Source organism: Paramisgurnus dabryanus, chromosome 15 (genome assembly GCF_030506205.2).
Source record: "Paramisgurnus dabryanus chromosome 15, PD_genome_1.1, whole genome shotgun sequence".
In the NCBI taxonomy this organism is placed as follows: Eukaryota; Metazoa; Chordata; class Actinopteri; order Cypriniformes; family Cobitidae; genus Paramisgurnus; species Paramisgurnus dabryanus.
In genome coordinates, this window is record NC_133351.1 from 21585777 (window position 1) to 21611067 (window position 25291).

The 25291-nt window shown below is 36.0% G+C and overlaps 1 protein-coding gene across 2 annotated transcripts; it reads left to right on the forward strand.

The window, feature by feature from the left end:
• The first annotated feature begins 2737 nt into the window (after positions 1–2737).
• On the forward strand, positions 2738–22900 carry tbx15 (T-box transcription factor 15). Of its 2 annotated transcripts, none has more exons than XM_065292758.2 (8): positions 2738–2869; positions 7403–7610; positions 10251–10352; positions 13309–13480; positions 16137–16304; positions 16494–16558; positions 17752–17849; positions 21128–22900. In XM_065292758.2, exons 2-8 carry the CDS (start codon positions 7519–7521, stop codon positions 21961–21963), a joined length of 1533 nt encoding a protein of 510 aa, XP_065148830.1. In that variant the 5' UTR covers positions 2738–2869; positions 7403–7518; the 3' UTR covers positions 21964–22900. The 2 variants fall into 2 exon arrangements, with proteins under 2 accessions (XP_065148830.1, XP_065105055.1); XM_065248983.1 differs by having other exon boundaries at positions 2769–3253.
• Positions 22901–25291: the final 2391 nt, after the last annotated feature.

A 25291-nucleotide genomic window follows, 5' to 3' on the forward strand; every position in this document is an offset into this window, starting at 1 on the left:
AGTCTGCCTAGTTATCCTTAAAAAAACTGTCATAAATCATTAAATAAGAAAACATTATAAACTTTACCCCCGCTTTGTCTGATTCTGTTATTAATAGTTTCCATCATCATATACTGCACAGACGTGCATTATTTTTCAAGTGATTTTATAAGATGCAGAAATATATGGGAGGATTATGCGGGAAATTTTCGTTCCACAGGGCTATTAATGATCAGTCCGCTTAAATGTTTCGCTTGTTTAGGGTTGTTTTTACGCCGTTTAATGTATGCTGACGAAGAGGCGAGAAACACTCGCTTTTTATTTGGCCATATTTCACGTTGTACTATTTGCTCTCAAGCGTCTTTCCGTTTCGCCCTGTTCAAATGCGATGTTTTTGTCTAATCAGGACGTATGTATCATCCGTATGCGTCGATATAATAGCCTACACATGCTCGTTTTGAATTAGCAGTGAATCCTGTGGACAAACAGCAAGTTAAACACTTGTAAATATTATAAATGTTTGTGGTTTCAATTGGCCGTGTAATGTGTCCTACTACGTGCAAGAGCGTATGTGCTTTATGTCATTGAGGGCAGGGGTCAGTCTTTTCTCCTATTGAGCGTTGACAGTCAAAGAAATATATTGGATACAAGGGCGAATCTGTTAAAGTTGTCGATATTTTTCAAACGTGATTATTAAAATTTTCTAAAAATTATTCCAAGTTTAAATAGTCTACAATGACAAACCTGACCGGAAAATACGTACATCTTGTTTTTTGTACAAACGATTAATATAGTTCTTATAGTGTGAAGAACTTAATTTTTTTATATGTGTATAGTCACAGTAAAACATTTTCTATTTCATTTACCCTTGGGTAGTCTATCTAAAATAGCACTGCATGCTATTTTTAAAGCAATTCAAGTATTTAACCTCACCTTATGTGTAAACAAGCTCCTCCTAATCAATCATTAACAGTTCATTAAATCTGTTGTGGATACAAATTAAATATTAGTTTGAGTGTCTAGATAAACGCATTTAGCCTGTCTATTTTAAACACCATAATACTTACAGAATTATTAAGATTCTCCTTTAAAAAGTAAGCTAATTTTTTTTTTTTTGAATATATTACTAATTTAAAAAACTAAAACCAATCATGTAAAATTAAGATAAGGCTCTAGTACCAGAGTAAACTAGTAATTAGCTTAAAATTATACGGATTTGTTATGTATACTATGTGCTCCATTACAGTACGGATGCAACGACTTTCTAATTAATGTGTTATTTTAGCTTGTGGCAGCTGGTTATCATGTATGCGCGTTGAATATAATAAAGTAAGGTTTTGCTATTTTGATATCAATACAACTGATGTATATAGTATACAAAGATCTGCAGACTACCTAATTTCAGAACTTAATTAATTAAAATCAGTAGGAGAGAAAGGCATCAAATAATATAGATGGGGGTAGGTTAGACGTACAGTAAAGTCCTATGAAGCTAAAGTTTTTTAATATATAAGTCGTCTTTTTAATAAAAGATAGCATTCTACTAATTTAAATCAATCCCTCAAAATCATTTCATATATTTTTTATTTACTGTTTTCATTGTTTTTTCTAGTTGTTCTAAAATTATTTTTATTTAAAAAATAATATGCAGCAGTTTTTTAGTTTTAAGCTAAAAGCTAAATGTTTTTTATTTTTGGTTTAATTGTTCGTTTTGGGAGAAATATGATCAATATTATTGATTGAAGCAAGGTATTTATGTTTGTTTAAACATTATATTATTACAGTTATATATTTATTTATAATATTACGCTGTTTTTTAAGATTGTGATCTTAACGGCTTACGAATTATGAGGATTTATTGGCTGCTTTTTGCAAGCTTATTGCACCACGCAAATAAAACACACTTTTTTCAATGTGTACCCTATACAGCCTCGAAGTATGTAATGTTACACTTGACTCTTTTATATGAAACAATTACAACCGCACCCGCCACTTATTGAACATAATGCACAAAATGCAGGACACTTGCTGCCACTATTCATTTGCATGATGTCTTAATTGTTTTACTGTGAATGCTGCGAATCATGGACTCTGAGACATTAAGCCTTGGGAGGAGATCTATATGAAAACGGATTTAGTTTTGCGGAATGATTTGAGAGATTAGGTATGCAAAGGGATAAACCCACACGGCTATACTATGTAGACTTGTTAGGTGGAAATTTTAGTAACACAAGAATCTTTATGCAAAGATTAGTTTTCATATTTATTTATAATATTTCGTTTAAGGGTCTGTCATAATCAGAATTACAATTCTTTTAAATGCGGTTTCTTTTAGGTAAAATGAGGTGACCATTTGTGAAAACATATTTACAAAAGAATGAAAAATAGTGGAGAAAAAAATGTCTGCTTTTTTAATAATATGAAGCAGAACATTACAAATGGACAAAAGATAAATTATTGATCTTGCAACCAAACATATACGATGACCTGAACTAATGAAATCCTTAACAGTAAAATCAATATTATTTTAATTTATACTAGCCTACTGCTGTTTTTCATTAACAAAAAAGGCTTTAGAAAATGTTTGTTAAGTCAAATAAATTATTTGTAAGATCGTCATCTTCAAAGTCTATCTTCACAGTTTCTACACCATGCTTATTTCTCTCTTCTTCCATTGGACGACATATTTTGGTTCTTTCTCTTCCTACGGTTTCTATTGGACACTGCATTTGACAAACAGCTAGAGGGTTGCCCTTAACGCTTCGAAAAAAAGTTTTCCAGAAGTGAATATCAATCAGAGAGACTCTAGGAGAGAAAAAGAGAGGCAGAGAAGTTGGACGGAGACGCAAAAGACCGACATATATATTAGCAAACCTTCGTCTCGGACAAGGTATTGAGCCAAAGAGTCTTCGTTGGGAATGGGTTCTTATATTTTTGAGCCTTTAAAAGGCATAAATTAGATTTAGGTTTGGATTACCGTCGTCACCGGAGAGTTAAATCCACCCGTTAAAAACACTTTGCGCGTGCGGAAGGAGTTTTTATTTGTGATCGGTTGGATTTGCAGTTGGAGAGATGAGTGACAGAAGGCGCTCGGCCGCCGCGCTGAGTTCACGAGCTCACGCCTTCTCGGTAGAAGCTCTGATCGGGACAAACAAGAAGCGGAAGCTCCGGGGTTGGGAAGAAAAGGAGCTGGAGCTGTCTATGGAGAGCCTCGCGAGCAACGGACAATTGGGAGACAGCGAGGACCCTGCTAACTGTCTGGATATCGACCCGGGTTAGTGCGTGTTGACACGTCAAATTGAATAGTCATGCACCTCCGTTCATGTCTCGTGTAACGACAATTTTGACACCATTTACAAGCTGACCTGGTGTTCTGGAAGATAATGTTGCATAGGCATTGTCAGATGTGATTGGACCGCGTAGCGTTTAGCAAAGCCCAGGCCTGCTCAGTTGGCCGGAACATCACTTTCAATTCTGTAAAGCTTTTTAATAATACAGAATCGACGATCTAACATTTTAATTGTTTTATATTTCATTTCTTTTAAATAAAATAAAACGTTATAATGGTTTTAGCGTGTTAAAGAAATGCGTAATATTTTAAAGCCAAAAATAATTCACAAAAATCCAGATATACCACAAATGTCTACAATATCGTATATTCAATCTATCTTTAACTTTCATGATTTTAAAATAAAGAATTTAGAATGAACAATTTTTGATACTAATCAAAACATAAGAATGTCAGAGAAAAATTGGATGGATTTTAACTAGTATTCACGAGAGTCTAATAATTTTGTTAATTTATGGTCTTTAATTAGGCCAACAGAGGAGTATATATTGTAAATTAATTGGAAACATCACAGCCATTATTTTCTATAGATGACAGTTGTGAGTCTCTAGATCGTCCCATAAGATAAGTGATCTTGTGAGTTCAGGAGAACATGCACTGATGCACACAAGCGTGTGTATGTGTGTTTCTCGATTTCATCGCTGTAGTTCAACTGTTGCAACGTTAGTCATCACTTCATTAGTTCCGCTTCAAAAGTATTTGCCATTAGACAGACTATTAAGTTGCGCACAACCGGCTGCAGACTGGGCACTTTTAAACATTATCTGATATACTTTTAACGCCGGGGTTTAATTTGAACTATTATCTTGTTTTCAAACATAATAGACGTTAGTTAAGCTATATTGAATTATAAAAGCGTTTCCTTATTTCAGAGGAAGAGCAAAATAGGGCAGGTGAGTACCCTTGAAAGAAAATGGTCAAACGGCATTTCGTGCTTTTTATAAAACAAGTAAAGCGACGACGTGATGTGCTGAGACGTTTTTTATTTAATTTCTATGTGATAACGTATAATAAAGCTACAGGTCGCAAGAGCTACAGGTCACACGAGGCCTAGATTACGAATTGTCTTCTATTTTAGGCCAAAACATATTCTTCAACTATAAAGAGAATGAAATACACAGGATTTTATGTCGAGGTTATGTTTAAAACTGTAGGCCACTGATAAACTTTAGGCCCATGCCGTAATCTCAAAATGTAGTTTCTTAAGTTAGCCTATATAATAGTAAAAACGTATCTTTAGATTGAAGTAGATAAATTTATTTAGAGAAAATAGTTGAAAAACTATAATGCAGTAGAAACTGTTGGAATTTTTGGCAAAGCTGTGTAACAATACAAATTATAAATTCACAACAAAAACAGATTGGTTTACTTAATTAAGTTTCGTGCTAATTTTAGTTTATCTAGAGACCTACCTGTCTTGATATTATTTTTTTCTTAAGAGTATAGACTACAGAATGAGTACCTTTCTCTTTGATTTGAGACCGTAGACAAACACGGGCAACTTATTTTATTTAAGTATATTTGCATTTCCCTCAACAATATTTAAAGTTCGTTTACTAAAATTACAAGGACATATTGATGCAATTTAGGTTCGCTTATTTTTTTTTAACTTAAATTATAAATGACTTTTATTTGACAGCTTTCTTTTTATGTTTATGTTTTATAATATTATATTTTTATTTAGATTATGATAAACAAGAGTATTAAATTATTCGTTATTAACTAAGTTAATCGATGTTTTATTTTAAAGTTCCTGGTACTGAGATCTTGTTACAGATTTCTGTTTGGCTAATTATTTTTTTATTTATATAGTCTATATTCTCTTTTTCATAAAAAGGTTATTGTTATCAGTCTTGGACTCAGGCCTACCATTGACATCCACATTTGTCCATATTTAGAATAACCATAATATCACAATTTAGATTTTAAAATTCTAATCAGCACACACTGACAATTTAATGTGATGAGTTTAACCCACCCATGCTTTTTATAGTCTAAAATTGATGATTTTCTTAAAACAGTGATATTTAGTTTCCAAAATTACATGAATACTTTGGTTTTATGACATCTAATAGGACGTAGATAAATTAAGGCCCGTATTTATATATTCGGATATTTACTAAAAAAAAATATTGGGAACCCTAATGTTTTTCAGAATCTTGGAAGATTCGCATTTTATCATTCTGTCTTAAATTTTTTGGTATTTCTGCAAGCGGCTCATATAATGTTACAGAGTTTTAATCGGTTTTCTTAAATATTTTGCTTCTGTGTCATTCAAAACATTACATTTATTTTTCGCTTGCATAATTCCCTGAGAGACGAAGTTAAAATAAAAGGCGACAGATGTGTACATTTAAAGGAGTCCTAATCTTTATTTTTATTACCTCCCTCTTACACGAGACTGAATGAAGTCCAGCGGAAACAGGTGGTTTTGTTCCTGGTGGATTGGGTTTCACTGCAATTTCATGCTTAGTGGGTCGTCTGTATCCCAAGAAATAATTAGGTCATTCTCAACCAAGTCAAACTCTATACACGAGAGCTAAATTAATTTGTTCATGTGAAAATGACAAGTTGCAATGTTTATTAACAGGCATAAAAATCCAAACAAACGAAACAAGATACTGTGGACTGTGTTCAATATTAGGGCTACCTTAATAATCAATACAATTCTTAAGAAAATTTGTAAATAAGTAGCTAAACAAATAATAAATCATTGGTCGGCTATTATTTCTTCAAATGTAACACTGTAGTTTTGCGTAATGTCCTCAGACTAGGCCGCAAGAAGAAAAAAATTACCTACTCTGATGTTAACTTCAGACGTAGGCTATCTGTAGTTCTCAAGAATAGAGTTATCATGCCATAAGTAAAGTATTTTTTGTTACTTTCCCATCTGTGGACAGTCTTGTAGAATAGACTTAGTCAGTCCCGGCTCAATGACAGCAGCTCATAAACGACAACACGTTGACAGGTTTGGATGGAGGCGAGGACTCCACGGCTATTGGCCCATCAACAGCCATCTTTTTGACATTCCATAGAGAACGTGTGAACGAGACGTATAGGGATCGGTACTGTAATTATGCTGATATAATCTCTCAAGAAGATGCTGAAAAGTCTGGCTCTGTCCGACTCTGGCTCTTCGTCACTTTTCTCCTGCGATCTCTGAGGGTTTTTGGTGAGCTGTGTACGTCGTGCTGGTGGTTTGGCCTGGGCTTCTGGCCCAGTCTTTCTGCAGCTTCACGCTTGCACAGTGTCATTTGCATTTCGTGAACTGCCAAAACTGTCCTTATTTCAATAGCTTTTGAAGGTTGTGTGGTGAACTGAAGAATGAGATGGATAAAAATAATAATACTTTTTAAATAACTGAACCATAATTCGTACATTTATTTTTATTTGATGTTTCAACGGGTCTGTTTTGCCTTACTACAGGGGTGATAAGAAGTTTCTCTGCACTTTGTCTTTTTGCTTTTCCAGAAGGCGCGCACATTTGTTAATTTAATTAGGTTCATTTTAAGAGAACTGTATTTAAGTTTATGAGTAATAACGGTTTTAATTAATACATACTTTTGGACTATAAATAACTATATAGCCTAATGCTGAAAACTTCAAATTGTACAATTCAAAATAACAGTGGCTAGTAGGATTTTGTTGCCAAACAAAAAAGGGTAACGAATTCTAATTGTAAGAATATGCTCGGATCTAAATCGCTTTATGTACGCAAACTTAACCTGGTTCTTTGATATGAATATTATTATTTTACAATCGTCTTTCTAAAATCAAAATTTTATTTTTGGTTATCCTACTTTCCCACAAATACGCAAGTCAATCACTGAATGTGCTGTAATTTTCAAAAAAAAAATCTGCAGACAAGCACTGGAATCAGATTTTCCACTGTATTTATTTATCTTTATGGTTCCTTTAACAACTAAGGCCTCATCCATGATTGTATGAACAAATCCAAGTCGTTATCCTTTACGGCTGCAGGTGATTTGGTGCTAACACTCAGTACTGTCAACAGGCCTCCCGAGGCCTCCGTCCTGCCGTTGGCGTTTATAATGATTTTATATACTCTTGCAGATTCGGAAGCCAGCCCGGGTTCTGACGGCGAGGGTCTGGCAGAGAGGACGTCCTGCTCGTTCGGTTCTCCGGCGGACTTGACCCCGGCCCCCTGCGATCCTTCACCCTCAGTGTCTATGGACGAGATCCAGGTGGAGCTGCAGTGCGCGGATCTGTGGAAACGCTTTCATGACATTGGCACAGAAATGATTATTACAAAAGCAGGAAGGTGAGCTTTTATCAAATGTTAAACTCAAAAAGCATTATATTATAAAGAAGCAGCGGAGTATCACAGCAGTACCATAATTATTTACAAACAAATTTAATTTATTTTAAAGAAATGTAAAATATCAATATCCTTATTCCTAAATCCTCAATATTTTGACGTGTTGCGGAGAAAAATCTCACAGGCACGCACACATTTAGATAGCCAGTTAATTGGTCACTTTTCATTAATTTTTTCCTAAATGAAAATTTTCCATAGATTCGAAACTTATGTTACAAAAAATCTGTAAAAATAAAACAAACCTGATACATAAATGACATACAAAAGAAGCCTATACAGAAATAACTTCTTACTTTAATTAATGTATGCAGCTTTACAATGTGTATTAATATACTATTACATTTATTAGACAGACAGATTTTTTTTGATATATATATTGAATATAGTATAAACATTAAAGACAGGGCACATATAAATATACAAATTTAACACAAATTTACAAATGAACAAAAAGTAGGCCTAATCATAATAACAAACTGTATTGAAATTATTATTAATAGTCCACTTATTGGGATGCTGTTCTAATTGTATACCTAGTTCAGAAATATTTACATGTATATCATACATACTGCAGCTTCATGTCTCCTTTTTTCTCGCACAAGCATATAAACATACCGCTGTTTCTCGAAAGGACGTCTGCGCACTGGGACTAACATGAAAACACTATTTTGGGGGGCGCTAATGTGTTACACATGGGGGCATGGGTACCTAATCACAAACCACAGCCTACATGATGAGCTACGCAGGGCTATTCCACTTCTTACCCACTCCTAAGAGCACAACACAACTGTTTCTAATTAATTTGTTTGAAATATGTTTTTCGTTTTCTTGCTCTTTTTGGCGGCAATTACAGCCAAACCGAGCATATAACTTAACCTACACCGTTCACAGTCAGACCTTTCAGCCCTGTTGTTTCTCGGTCAGATTGCCAGGTATTTCCGTGCCATTTTAACACTTTACGATCAAACTAACATAAAAACATGTCTCCATTTATTGGTGTGTAAGTCCTTGTTTTGACCGGTTAAACCGTGCTCAACATTTCTTACTGATTGCACTGGGTGACTATAAACATTATTAATAAAGATTATTTATCGGTATCCAGGTTGTGGTTGAAAAATGTGGACCTTATTACATGAAACCAGTCTGTGTTATTCAGACCTGCTTAATTTCTGTACCTGTGTTGAGAACGAATCCGATTAATTTCCTCAATTAATAGAGAATTAAGAATGGAAAAAAAATTGTCGTGGTAATGAAATCGTTTATTAAATGCAGAAAAAAACCCAATTCTGTTGCATTAATAATTATGTAGCTAGTTACTTACAATTAATTAATTTGTCCAATGTTGAAATAATAGTCTTGATTTTGCCAGTGCATAACCAAAATAATTTATTATAGCCTATTAAAAAGCGACATGCATTACATTTAAACAAACATGTAGGGCAAATTTATTCCTGTAATTCTGGAACTAAAATAATATTAATATTTTTAAGATTTATTGTGTAGGCAACTTTTTATTTCTCGCTAATATTGCTCAGACTTGCATGATTTTCTCGTACCCAAATCAATGGACCCTCACAAATCCTCAGGGTACAAATTGTGCGTTTCAAAAGAAGGCATTTATACCACCACTTTCATCTAGCGTAACTTGTATAAAAACTTTTAACAATTTTTTTGGCTTCTCGTTTGTATAATTTTAATTCAAATAAAAAAATCGAAGTCAAAAGTCTAAAGCAAAATTATTCTTCTCATTTTAGACTTAATTAAGAGACGCGCGTTTCTTGTCCCTGATAATAATACGCTTGTAAGGTAGAAAGGGTATTTTCCCTCATTATAAACAAAACGATTTATGGTGTTTAAATGAAAAATAAAAACAGAGAAGTTGCTTTTGAAGTGTAAAATAATTAATTAGCCAAATAATGTTTTTGTTTCTGGCAGTTCTGCAATTTTATTATGGTCCCTTTGTTTGTATAACATTTTTATTGCTTGTTTGAACATTTCATAGTTATTTCATACTTTAAACTCTGTGCAGATTAAAAGTGTTAGTATAGGCGTTCTTGGGTCTGATGTTTTTTCATTTATGCATCTTTTAAAGTAGTATTTTATTGTAATCGTGCTAATGGGCCACAAGTTATAGTTTTTTTATGCATAATATATCAGTTATTATATAAGCCGTTGAATGCTTTATTCTGATTGGTTGAGAAATATTCAATGGGTAGGCTATGCATTATTTTTTGATACCCGCACAACTGACTTGTCAAATGTTTTAAAATAACCACCAAAGCAATGTCTTAGCAATGTCTGTGGTAACCGTGGTATAAACAGAATAAATGACTCCGGTCCTTTTAATTATTTGAATTATAAATAATTCACACCTGGCGCGGTTTAATGGCACGAAGCGAACCAGGTGTGCATTTTTTTCAAATAATTCAACAAACCTTTCTTATTTCCTCTTTAAATTAATTGTCAGTTTCTCCCTGAACATTAACCTTGTGTGTCAATATTTTCTCAGTATTGTAACTGGGATATTTTCTCATATTTGTCCATGTCCATGTTATAATGCCAATTACACCTGTTTCTTTTCAGGAGAATGTTCCCTGCTATGAGAGTTAAAATCGTGGGAATGGATCCACATCAGCAGTATTACATTGCTATGGACATTGTACCTGTGGACAACAAGAGATACAGGTAGGCACAACTTCAGAGACTGTAGCTCAACTAGAAAATCGATCCCCCTTGAAATGGGATGGTAGATTAACATGCATAAGAGATCCTGGCAGCAGCCCTGACAGAGTTGCTAGATCAGCATTTAAGGTGGTGTTGTGTATCCATGTCTCACCATGACAACTTTCCATCACACATGCTTACAGACAGGCATTACAAGCATAATGCAACTAAAGCCTGTATGTACAGTTGCAAGTGCACTTGTGCCGTGTGTTATTCCAAGTTGGCTAGGCGCACTCAAATGTAGTTCATATTTTTCTTGGAGACCTAATGATCAACTTACAATAGCTTAGAGATAAGATTTTACAATGGAGTTCTATTCCTTAACAGAAGACAATCTAAGTTGTGTTTCTCATGTTGTCACACAAGGGTTTTTTGGGAACAGAATTTTTAAACATTTTGACATCCGAACCCTGTTTCAGGACATTAAAAGTAAATCTGTTGTTTAAGACTCTATTGACTCTAATCTTGTATTTTATCTGTCCCTTTGAGATATTTTAATTTTGGAAAAATTAAAAAGTAATATATTTTTAAAAACGACTATATAATGTTTTTTATTTTTTTTTAAGCATTGCATTTGCCACAAACTGTTTTTACACATTAATTAAATTGTCAACTAAATCTGACAACACAATAATCTTCAAGTTCAATTATATTTTGATATATGTATGCATTTACTGACAATGAAACCACAGTCATCTGAAGACTGGTCTTGAAAAAAGCCATTTAGTGTCCCCAAATATCATGGAGGATTTTAGAAGCCAAAAGATCTTGTAAAATTAAATAGGATTTTCTTCCTGGCTGGGGAATTTACCACAAGGCTTTGCAAGCGAAGTAGAGAGCTGTCACTGGAGTGCCTCATATGTCTAGCGGGCTGGGGTCTGGAAACATAGCCTTTATTGGAATTTGCTCACTTTACTTAGGCGCAATGCCCTTCTCAAAGCACATAGAGTTTATACTAGACTTGTTAAAACTTTCTTTACATGTTACTTAAATTACTTTACGCTTAAATGTGGCCATTTGGTATGGGTCATATTTGAAAGAAGAAATAGGAAAATGCAGAGCGGCCCAAATTTTTTGGGGCCCTCTCTCTCTCTCTCTCTCTCTCTTGCTCTCTCTCTCTCTCTCTCTCTCTCTCTCTCTCTATATATATATATATATATATATATATATATATTCATATCCTATGTGCTCTGTCTGCCTTTTGACCAAATGTGATGGCCTGTTTGTCTCTTGATTTGCCTTGTACGACTGTCCACTACATACTTTTATTTTTTAAATAACTTAAAATAAGGAAGAAATAACTCCTTAATGTGTTTGTGTAGACCATATGTCACTTTGCATTTCTACTTTGCATAAATGAATGTACAGTAGATGATCTTGCATGTGTACAGTGTACACTCTCAGAATAAAGTTACAAAAGTTGTCACTGGGACAATACCATTTAAAAAGGTCCTATATGTACCATTTTGGTACTTTTAGGTACCAGTACATACCTCTAAGGTACCAATGTGTATCAATATGCACCTTTTATACAAAAGTATGCCTTTTTAAAAGTGACCAGCCCATTGACAAATTTTGTACTGTATTTTTTCTAGAAGTGTACTGATGAATTATTATATCATTGAACTCTAAAAAGAAGTCGCTCTACCATATGTCCAAAAAGGTGTAAGGAAAGTTAGATCTTTATTGATTGTGCTAGTGCCAGATGGTAGATTTATGAAAGATGAAAGAGGGCTAATCAAATTTCCACCCTTTTTGGGCTTGGGTTTCCCTCCTTTTTAACACTTTCCATGCCACACAGAGCATAACCCTAAACAGGGCTCCAAACAGGAAATTACAAAAACGCTTGGCACCCTATGTGCATGTGTATGTGTGTGAGGGAAAGTTAATGTGAGCGTGAGCTTGTGAATGTTTGTGCCTGTATGGGAATAGGTAGTTATGTCTTTTATCTAATTACATAAAAAAACATTCATGCCTTTGTGTGCATCTAAATGTGGGCTGCAGTAGTGTGTTTTGGAAGAGAATATTACAGACATGGATGAGGTTTAATGTTGCCAGGCAATAACAAAAGGAGTCAAATATGAGTTTAGCCCATGTCTGAGAGCTGAATGATGACTTTGGCAGAAGTGACACAGTTAAGCACTTTCAACTACACGTATGGCCAGACCTAAAGGCATCCAGCTGTGCCTCAGGCAGGCAATCGGGGAGAATGCCCTGCAAACAATGTTTTTAAGAGTTCCCAATACTCAGTTATAAAATTATTGATAATGACAGATTAGACAGTATTAGAATTACTGTTTGTGCTTTTAGCCTCCTTCGAATCTAACTAACGGAGACAGACAGTGATGTTTTTTTAAGCAATGTTCCCATCTTTGCGAGATTTTTTTTGCTTATTTAGACTTTCTTATGCTGAAATACAGTGTTTTCTGTTCTTCTCAACTTCTGACATTTAAAAAAAGGTAAATCTACAAACGATAGTTTGCAATGGAAATTCAAAAAATGAACCAATCAGTAAACACCTGGCTGTGACATAAATGAAAACATTTAAAAAAGAATGAAACAATTACAGCAGAAAAGCAGCTGGACCTGCAAAATCTGCGTATGCTGTGTTTTTGTCATTGTGTTAACAATCAGCACGTCTTGTTTTCAAGTTTGTATATCCAAATTAGTAATTAAAATTTGAATGTAAAATACATTGTTTGCCATAACTGTTACTACTTTACATGTAGGTTGTGTTTGTGAACCATTACAAAGTCAACACAGTTCTGTCTCAATGCAAAGTAAAATATGCATACTATGAAAGTACATATATGTCATTTAAGGGGGTCATATCAATATCAGTATTTTAAGTATTACTGACTAATGTGCTACAGAAGAAAGAATCATTATAACTAAGCCAATGTGTTTTTTTTTACAGGTATGTGTATCACAGCTCAAAGTGGATGGTTGCGGGTAATGCGGATTCCCCGGTGCCTCCCAGGGTTTATATCCATCCGGATTCACTGGCTTCTGGAGACACCTGGATGAGACAGGTGGTCAGCTTTGATAAACTCAAACTCACCAACAATGAGCTGGATGATCAAGGCCATGTAAGTGTTACTATTTTATCATTCTCAATCTCAACACTTGCTAACTTTCTTAAAACAAACTGTGCATACAAAGCAACAACATTTAATTGTAGACCCTTATAATGAAACGTTTTCGTTTCTTCTTACGAATGATGATCTTAATAAAAAACAACAACATCAAAACATCCACACATTAAGTGAAAAGACAGGACATACACCTGCTAATCCAAACACCTCCGCATCACAGGATTCATAACACACACACTAGTTGATGGATTATAACCCAATAGACTCCCCCCAAGACATCTGTATATTCTCTCAAGGAAGAAAACCATTACTCAATGTATTCTCTGAAGGACTGGCAAAAATGGAAAAGAAAGTTTTTAATGTACTTGACTGATATTCCCCATGTGTCTAAAACGAACTGCAGAAAACAAATGGAGCATGAGCACATGGTATTGTTTGGAAACATTCATTTTTTCCCCTTCAAAAATATGAATTGCACATTTGATTGTTTCTGTGTCCAAACAAATAACCTGTTGCGCAGTTATGGTCTCATTCTCATGCTTAGAGTCTAATGCGCCAAATTCTGCTTTTCTCATATTGTTAAATTCAGTGTTGAGGTTTGACTTGTTGTGTCTGTAGTGTAACAGTGAGTGCACAAGAATAATTGTATTCTTCAAGCATCAGATAGCACTCTCTTCTCCCATGCACATTTTGCACGGTTGTCACGATCTTTGCAGTGACCGTGGCTTTGAAAAATGGTTGTTTCTGCTTTATCCAAAATAATGAGACCCACAAGAAATATGTACTTAATTCTCTCAGTATGGTTTTCAAGAATCAAGATGGATAATCCAGCACTGTTATTTTTTACATGCTGCATTTGTTGGATTAATGTTGAGAATAATTCAAAGGGAGACTAGCTAATAGTTTTTACAAGTGTCGGCAGATTGTTTTGATACCTGTGACTGCTCTTTTATTATTTATGCAAGGTTTCTATTTTTTGCATCTGCCCATTGCAAATAATACAGAGCTTAGGACACATATTTCTTGCCATGAAAAAGTGATAGTGTGTATCAGTAGGCTATTTTAGATGCAGTGTTTGTGCGTATAAAACAGCTGCCTTACCCAAAGTCTGCGAAGACTGCTGCCATCTTCTCTACATATGCGGCTGTTTTCACTTGAGTCACTGATGCTATCGGTCGAGTATTCTGACAAATGTAATAACATATGGGTGTTAGAACTGCAGCAGGCTGATGTTTTTCCAGGAAGAAGAGAGGGGACTTTTCTTATACCACAGCCTCGTAAAAAGAGACTTTATTTTTTTGTACGCCTGGAGGGCGAGCGAAAGGCCGGAATTGAAGTTAACCCTGGAACGTCCTGTGTGGGACCGTGCCTTCATGTAATGTGTCAGCATTCGAACGTCCCTCTCTCAGACAGAAAATAATTTATGTTGCAATTTTTTTACAATTTCATCATCGCAATAAGAATAAAGTATAGTTTGTTTAGAAAATAAAAATAAAATTTTATAAAAGTTTCTATTACAGTAGAAAATGTGAAAAGACTTTTTTGTGATTTATTGTTATAAAAAAAATCATCCCACATAATGTAAAGAATATTATGTAAAAATATACTGCAACCTTGATATATTTAATATAAACTTAGTAAGGCCATGTCACATATCAAAATCGATGTAAAATCAATGATGCCCTTATCTCATATTTGCCTGATCTCACAAGAAATCTTATTTTTTTTTTACGATTTGGCTAATTTGTATCAATTCATATGAAGTGAATAGTGCAGAATCGTACAATTCCTATAAAAAAACAACAACAATGAAACCGAACCCCTAACCCCGCACCTAACCCCAATGTCACAGGGGTCAAGGCAAATTGTACCAAAACTTACATATGTGGTCATATGAATTTATATGAATTAGCCAACTTGTAAAATATGTACGAATTCTCGTGAGATACTGTAGCGTTGGTCTTTTACGTACCCAACCCCACTAAAATGATTATAAAGGTCAGATATCGGTTTACAATGATTATCAGTTGTTTGGTTCAACTCACTCCAACTTTGGCAACTCACCCCGTTGCCCTTTTAGTCCCACATCACCTGCAAATTTCTCGTTGGCTCATTCAACTCAGACCATGTTCCTGATCCCAAATATCTAATCCCTGTGGGGTTACAGCAGTATAGCTTTGAACAGCTTTCTGTTGTTGTCTAGCCTTGGGCATCACCAGGGTCTACTGCATTTGGATTAGGTATAGAAATGGGGGAGCTGGAATATTAAATTTACTGTCATCAAGCTGTTTTGCAAAGGCCCCTCTTCTCCTGCCTGACCTCCTTGGTTGCGGCAGACCCAGGAGACGCACACTGACACTGGGAGTAATTAGAAACAGACCGAAGGCCGGAGGGAAAGCCGCAGCCTCCACGCTCTGACGCCAGCATCGGTGTGAGACGCTCACCCTTGCCTGATTCGTATCTCATCAACATGTGTACACACTGTGATACAACATGTTCTCATATATGACCTATTCAGCTGCAGGCACAGAAACATGCCGCTTTGGTATTCACAGTCTCATTGTGTGCCACAGGCTTAAGCTGTAGCCGCATAATTGCCCTCTTGTTATTGCGCCAGGGTAGGTGATGATATGACTCTCTTTATTCCTAGATCATCCTGCACTCCATGCACAAATATCAACCCCGTGTCCATGTGATCCGAAAGGACTTCAGCAGCGAGCTATCTCCAACCAAACCTGTTCCCAGCGGGGAAGGTGTGAAGACCTTCAGTTTCCCGGAGACTGTTTTTACCACAGTTACAGCCTACCAGAACCAACAGGTCCATTTCTGACAGTCAGTGTACTGCATCACTGTGAACCTTAGAAAAAGCCATCGGTTTCAATTTTGTAAAAATTATGAAAATAAGTCTATATTTTTATTTTAAATAATCATAGTTTGTTTTGTTTGTTTGTGTTGTTGTTTTGTTGAATATATCAAAATATTAAATTAGTCTCTTCTCTTGTAACAGATCACCCGCCTAAAGATCGACCGCAACCCATTTGCCAAAGGATTCCGGGACTCTGGAAGAAACAGGTAGGTTTTCAGAAAACTATTCCCTACTCTGTATTATCCATGCTACTATAAGTGCGTAAATACACTAACATATCTCAGTGACGGACTTAATATTGAATACAACCCTAGGAGATCCCTTCTAATCCCACTACATTAAAATCACTCCCTCATCCGGCTGCCAAGAAAACCCTGTCGATCCATGATAAAGCGATCTGATTAAAGGAAGGTGGAAAGAAAATACTCCCTTTCCTATTCTCGCTTTTTTCGTAACTCCCTTCCACCCTCTTTTTTCTTCGGCCTGTATTTCCAACTTCTCCTTTGCTCTTCATTGCTTCATCTCTATAAGACGTGAGTCAGAACGGTCATACGCTGAAAGTCTGAGACAGGCCCTCAACACATGAAAGCGCACTTCCATCTGGAGAGTATTATCGCCACAGATATTTGAGACATCTTTTTTCATTTTTCAAACAATAGACTGCCTGATTTATGAACTAGCGTTAGATTTTCATTGCAGAAAACACAGAGATGAAAAGATTATTCAGGAGTAAGATATATATAGCGAGAAAACACTCTTGCCCTCGCACATATATCCTTATTTAACTAACGCTGCAAAAATATAAGGACTTTATTGTACAATAAAACTGTTGATCCATCACAAACTAACCGCAGTCCCATTTCTGCAATGGATCCCTCTCGTACCAGTTTACAAACCGCAAATTAAGCCGTAATGTTGGCTTTAGGTGAACGGTGGAATCGGTAATGCACGACCAAGACGTAAATCAGTTTTAATGTAAATCACAATCTGTCTTGTTAGCGATGAATTATATTATAGGGAAAATTTTTTATTTCATGACTAGTATTTAGTCAGATTCAATCTCGCAGTGTACACAGCTCTCGGTAAGCACTTAAATCATTAGCGTGTCTCGCTAACAAGCGACAGGGAGTGCCGAAATACTGCCTCTTAATCCAAGGCCCGCTGCATGAGCAGAGAGAAGTAAATCACACAGGAAAGGGAGGCATGTACAAAGCAGAGATGAAACATCACTCAGATTTATGTTCACTGTTAAAACCTGCTCCTTTTTACGGGCTCTGGTTTCCTCCAACTCCCCCTTTCCTTTTCTCTGCCTCCTTCTGTCGCCGTCTCCTGTGCACAATCTGAAATTCTCACCTGTTTTCTCTCCCTTTTCACGTTTCTTCCATCTTTCTCTGTGCAGAACTGGGTTGGAGGCAATAATGGAGACATATGCTTTTTGGAGGCCCCCGGTAAGGACGTTGACGTTTGAGGACTTCACCAACATGCAGAAGCAGCAAGGTGTGTGTAGTAGATAGTCCAAGTGACAAACGTCATGTTACCAAACATAATAACAATGCAGTCGCCGTTATGCTTGGATTACAAAATATTGTTTCATATATAATTTTGAATGTTACTGTTGTATGTGACAGACAGAATTTTGTTGCACCACCTAAGGGCCCTTAAAAGTAAAAATCCACCTGTTTTGAATCCTCGTGCTTACACCCTGTCTTCATCAGATGCAAGTGATGAATCAAAAACAAACCCTCTTATTATAATCAATAATGCCGTGGAATCTGATATTTGGTCTACTATTTAAAGTCCTCATGAAATCAAACCTGACAATTCTTATTTTTTATGGAATTTTGCAGTGTTTATTATAAACAATTTTTCCGTGTGGGTCAATATTTAAAGAACACCTATTGTCCGATTCATGATTTTACATTTCCTTTGGTGTGTAGGTGTTAATTAGTAAGTTAACGATATGCAAAAGGTACAAACCCCAAAGTAAACCAACGTAAATCTTATTTCTTCGACTGCAACAAACATGGATTGTAGGCAACAGTTTACTTCCTGTGATTGGTGATGTAGACAAGACCGACATTATCATAATTCCTCCCGCTTCAGACTCACAGCCTGTAAGTTAACTCCTGTTAGCATTGCATTGTGAGCAAATCTTTCAAACATGGTAAGGAGCGTCAAACTTTCGGTGGACGTAAGAGGTATTTAGACCAATTACAACGTACAGATTAGCTGGTCAATCAGGGACACAGAGCTTTTCAAATCCATATATTTCAGGAAGAAAGTGAAATCTGGAGCTACAAAAATGTACGGTATGTGGAAAATAATGTGTGTTTTTCTAACCATAAACCACGCGAACCGATTGTATTATACCAAAAATGTTGTTTTTAGTAATGAAATAGGTGCACTTCAATTAATGTGCCGCCCCCTCCAACTGAAAGTCTAATCCATGTCTGAATAAAACGCAAACTTTTCTTTATCCAATCAATTCCCAGTGGAAAACACATGCCACGCCCACTATTTACCTCCGTTTCACTCAGAAATATGCCACGATACAGAAGTCAGTCATGACTTCTACTTTAAATAATTTTATGTTTAATCGTTTGTAAAGACGGCTGAAGGATAAAGATTATAATTATATAATAATTATATAAATCAAGATTTTATATGAATAGATTTAAAAAAGTATATCGAAAATAAAATTAAATATGGTTTTGATTCCACTGTCACCAGCTTGATTTTACAGAAATTCACAACTATTTTACAAGGTGGCTAAATTGTACTGTATATTGCGAATCAAACCAAACATACAATTATTATAAGTGCTGGGCAAATATTAAAAGATAAATCGTGATTAATCGCATACAAAATAAAAGTGATTTGTAACATAATATACAGGTGAATTTATTTATTACTATTTTTATATATTCTATATTTTATACATATAAATATACAATTCTGAAATGTATGTGTGTGCATTTAAATATACATAATAATTACACACACATATATTATGCAAAAATTAACTTTTATTTTGTATGTGATTAATCGCGATTAATCTTTGCCCAGCACTAATTATTAGACAAAAGCAAATAATGAATCCCCAACCCTAAATCTAATGGGGGGTACACACAAATGTGAATTCAACGATTTGCGTGAGTTGATTACATACAATGAATGCAAAGGCACATTGTATGTATTGCGGGCAATGCGAAAGATGTGAATTTGGTGGCATGATTGCCACGAAAAGATGCAGTACTCGCCTCAAGCGCTATTCAGCTCAAGCGGAAAATGTGCATGACACAAAGGTAAATCTCGCAATAATTTAGAGCGAGGAATGCGATGCTTCGCATTTGATGTGTACGCGGCATAAGTGTCACTGGTACAATGTAGATCGTACGAATTCATGCGAATTATCATAAGATTGTGTTGGTGTCACACTTGATCACAGAAACCATCTCACTACGCTCAATCTCTTACTCATAGTTAATATTGTGGTCCCGATGATCAAATGCTGATATTTTCTCCTTGGGATCTTCCTCATAAGGTCAGAGTAATATGAGCACGCTATTTTGTCTGAGTGGACATATGTTTGTCATCACAAACTCCTTCAAACTTTTAATTAATGTTCTCACACGGCTGACACAACTTTGTGTCCTTTCCGTCCACCACCCGCACCCCCATGGCCCAGTACAGATTGCCCTCAACAAGTACATGGAGATCTATTGGGGTAATTAATTATTCTCAAATCACAGTTGAAGCCTCTCTTGTTCCAGCTCGACAACAGGGGAAAAACATGACATCACTGCGAGGTCTCCTCTACCCCAGCCAACAAAACATAACCTAGACGAGCGAACCAGAACTCAGCTCAGCTGTATTATCGAATTCATATGAAGTTGGCCCAAACCTCAGCCAAGAGGGTTCGGACTTATTTAGCATTTCAGACTTTCTTTCCCATTCCTAGCTATAGCTCTGCAGACCAAATTTTTGAAACAACAACCTGAGTGCTGGCCAATTTCTCATTAATAAAGAAATATGTGATTGATATCCCATAGCTATCAGTCAGTTCCAAGAGTTTGGCTTATTCACTGTGCATCTCTGCCAATTGTTTTTTCCTCCATGAACATGTGCCCAAATGCTGGGGTTTACTGAGAGAAGAAGGCAGACTCAGTGTTCTGTTGACCAGACATGCATGCTTTAAAATTCAAGCCATGTTTGCCACAGTGTCCCTGAGATGCATTGCATTAGCAGACAAGAAGACATCTAAGAAAGCTAGAAACTTTTTAGAGATGAGGACATTTAAATACAATCTTTTATGTAGAATACTTTGAAAGTTTGCACTGTCTCAGCAAATTTCAAAAGTTCAAGTTGGTGTCCGAATTTTAGAAAACATATCTGTAATTTTCTAACTGACCCAAGAAATACTAACAGAGTTGCTCACTGGACAATGGCTACTGTGTTTGTGGCATTTATAACTAGTATAAACTACAGTAGTCTTTATGGATGAATAAATGGCACTTGTTGCCCAACTTGAACAGTCCGATCTCTTGTGAAAGATAAAGTGCTCACCCTAAGGAGCCATAAAGACTTCATGTGGCCCACAAGAGGAAATAAGAGATATGTTGTCAGTGTGATTGTTGGACAGGGACTCTGTTTTTAGAGTTGGCTCTGTTTCACTGTTCTCCTCTTTTGTGAATGTTCACTTATTCTTCATGCATAGGTATGTGTCCGCACAGCATGTCTTCAGGATTTAAATGTTTTCCGTCTCTGTTTTTCAGGCGGGAGTACTGGCACCTCTCCCACTACCTCCAGCACTGGCACTCCGTCTCCTTCTGGTGCGACACACCTTCTCTCCCCCTCATGCTCTCCTCCTACTTTCCATCTGGCTCCAAACACCTTCAACGTGGGCTGCAGGGAGAGCCAGTTGTGTAACTTAGGTTTGTCCGAGTACCCAGCTTGCGCCAGAAGCAACATGGCTGCCCTTCAGGGTTACGGAGGGCTGGGCGATGGTTCCTACGGCCGTCTACAGACAGCGGGAGGGGCTGTAACCTCTGGCCAAGCTTCAGATTCCTTCTTGCCCCAGAGGACTTCTTCTCTTATCGCTGCAGGGATGCAGGGTGGGGCGCATGCCTCGCTGGCCGCTGGAAACAACAGTGGAGGCAGCAGTGGGGGTAAGATGGATGCATATGGAAGTCAGCTGGCCTCCTTTCCTGCATCCCAACTGCAGTACGTAATGCAGGCAGGGGCAAACTCCGCCTCCGGGTCGTCGGCTCCATCAGGCACCTCCCCTTCCTCTGCCCACATGTTCACTGGGAGCCATCATCACGTGCAGCAGGGCACATACAATGCCTTTTCCCTTCACAATCCCTACAACCTGTACGGATACAACTTCCCGGCCTCGCCGCGCCTGGCAGCCAGCCCAGAGAAGCCTCAGGGTGGCTTGCTCTGCTCCTCCTCCTCGGCTGGAGCGTTCGCTGAACGCCAATATCTGTCTAACAGCGGCATGGACAGTATGCACATGATCGGCAACCCCGCCAGCAGCCAACAGGGGGCCGGCAGCTGTGATGGCCGCCAGTATGGCTCCTCCACTCAGATGTCCATGCACATGGTTTGAAAACAGAGCAAACCAAAAACAGATCAATACACCAAACACGGAGAGCTGCTGCAGTTAGTTTGCTCTGCTCTCAGTGTTCATCATTCATATTTTCTCATACATTGGTGGGTATTTCGCCAGTGTTCTGCTGCTGGTTACACCAGCCATTTTCATGTGGTCTTAGTATACAAAGGACTTCTCAATACAGAAATACCTTATCACTCATCAGACTGAAACTGAGTGAAAGTCTCTTACGTGACATACTGGTAAAAAAAATGGATATTTAAGCTATAAGGACTGCCACTGACTTGACAACCTCGACCATGTGCAAAACTGAAAGAATTCGAAAAGACTCAGCTTTCAGGGGATGTTCTTGATGGATTCTGGTGAAGATTTATATCTGGTGCAATAATGAGAACAATAACACAACCCCATATAGGACTCTGTGAAATCACCATGAACCTGAGACATCTGCAAAACCGTGAGCAAAATCACTTTGTCAGAATGAATTTTCTGTTGTTGATAACTAAATGGTAAAATGCAATGCTTGTGAGGTTATGATTCAGCGTTAGAGATCCACAGATAATGCAAGTAAAATTAAAATCTGCTCTATTGGATTGATACTGAAATGTTGAATTTTTGCCTATTGGTTGGAAATGGCTTAACTATGTCCCTAATAGATTATCTTCATAAACATATAAGCAATAGTGAATGCACGCAGAGGTTTTTAAATTGTTGTGTGGATAAAACAATAGGAAGACAAGGTATAAAAGTTATATTCTTTTGAGTGTTGTAGATGAATATATTTAAATGCTAAGCAATGTTACAATTATATGGCCAGTTTATGGTGAAATTAAAACAGTGTTGGTAGAAATGAACAAATGCTGTTTTAGACTTTGAAGACTGTAAATACAGGTGCCAAGCACATGAACTTCATTAAATAAACATTATAAGTCATTATGAGTGTATATTTCTTGACAAATCAGGTTTAATTTCTTGCTTGACTAGTCTTAAATGAAAAAAATCAAAGATTTAATTAACACTAAAATGTTAATGTTTGTGTATATTAATTTTGTAATAAATTACAATTTTGTTATTCCACAGCAGTATATTTACAACATCCAGTACATCCAGTACAAAAAAAGTTGTGTCATTAATTGTGTAATCCATGGACAACGTGGTTCTTGTGAACCACTCTATTACAACCAGGGGTTTGAAGAAATGAGAAAAAGAAAATGATTATGTGAAAATCAATATGCGTAGAAACAAATGTGTTAAAACAAAGAATTAATCCTGCTGTTTCTCTTTGATGTAGAGAAGAAAGAGAAAAGCATATGGATTAAATTCATCTTTCTTACTGTAGTGATGCATGTAAATACGCCACCTGTTAAAAGTGACTGAGAGAGAAGAGAGGAATATGTTAGATGTTTCATGTGGTAAATTGTACATTTCTGGTTTTGATATATCTGCTCTTAATACTTTTACAATATGTATTTGTGAAGACTTCTCTCATACTGAGCATTGGTCCTCATTATCCAGTCACAGACCTCAGTGATTTTAAAGCATAATCAGCATCCATTACATGGCTGTCTTCGAAAGTGAGTAATTTTCTTTCTCTTCGGCTCTCAGTTCCTCTCTCTTTCCTCAAATCATTTCTCATCATGTGCTCAGTTCCAGCCATGAAATATCATATCTGAATCATCATCAGAAAGAAAATGGGGTAGAGGACCGTGGAGACGTCTTTCTGTATTGGAAACACCTGTTTTCCAAGTGAAGATCTAGTAATGACTGGATGTATAGGCGAATTACACATGATTTCATAATTTGGCACATCTCCATCTATCTCAAGATCAATTCCAACAATTATTCCCATTTATTTGCCTGGTGCTTATATACAGCTCTCTGGCAAAATTTCTAATCATCCTATCCTCTGTATAAAAAAAACAGGCAAATAAATGTATGAATACATTTTCCAAAAATTGATCATCTCAATCTGTTCACTTTATTGTGATTTGATTAACAGGTGAATTCGGTTAAATGAAAATGCTTTTTGTATAAATGATGACCCCATGGCTTTATAATCTGTACAGTTCTTTCTTCCATGGAACGTAAAATATATATTTATTTAAAGAATATTTTGGTCTATCTTTTAATAATGTCAAAGTGAAGGAGGACTGGGCTGTCAATCTCCAAAACAAAAGAAATAGAAGTGGTTCATAACAATATACGTACATTAAAGGAATAGTTTACCTAAAAATGAAAATTCTGTCATGATTTTCTCATCCTTATGTTTTTCTAAACCTGTATGAATTTTTTTTTCTGATGAACACAAAAGATGATATTTTGATAAATGATTGTAAGCACACAGCTGATTGTTACCATTGACGTCCATTGTAGGAAAAATAAACACAATAGAATTCAATAGCGTCAACTGTGTGCTTACCATCATTTATCAAAATATCTTCTTCATCATTTATAACAATAACTCAATAATATTTGTTTTCCTACTATGGAAGTCAATGGTTACAGCAGCTGTGTGCTTCCCGTCATTTATCAAAATATATTCTTTTGTGTTTATCAGATAAAATAATTTCGTACATGTTTAGAACAACATGAGGGTGAGCATACTGACAGAATTGAAATTTTTGGGTGAACTATCCCTTTAATAGATGTTAAACGAAAAGTCCTTCATTAGTAAATCAGAGTATATAGGAATAAATAAGAGTAGACAGGATGTTATAAAAAATTCACTTTTTGTGTTCCACAAAAGATTGTAATAATCATAGTTTATGATGATATGAGGGCAAGACTTATCAAATTATTTTCCTGGATGGATTGTATAAAATAAAAAAACACAATACGAAAAAATCTGTATTGTTTATATTGCTGAAAATAAACAATACATTTAAATATTAATATTTAATCAAGCATTTCATGGTAAGATATGTGACCCAGTCATTTCTGTGATGTACTGTTTTATACAAATATAACCTTGATATCTTTAATATTGACTGAGAAAGGTCATGTCAAAGACTGATATCCATGTCTAAAACAAATTTGGATGATTATGAGTAGACACATACTTTATTGTTATATACAATTTCAGCTGAAAAATAAGCAAAATCTAAGTTAATGTATCAATCATTTGAACAGAGGACTGGGGCATTCTGTGATTGACAAGTCAATCAAATTTTGTACAATGATCTTTTCTGAAGGGCTTAGATTTTGACCTTAAACATCTTCTGATGTTTCATCCCTGATTAAAGTTGTTTAATTGAATGAAGTGGAGCGGGAAAATATGCGAAACATGTAAAACATGGAATTGTTTATTTGAAAATGAATGTCAGAA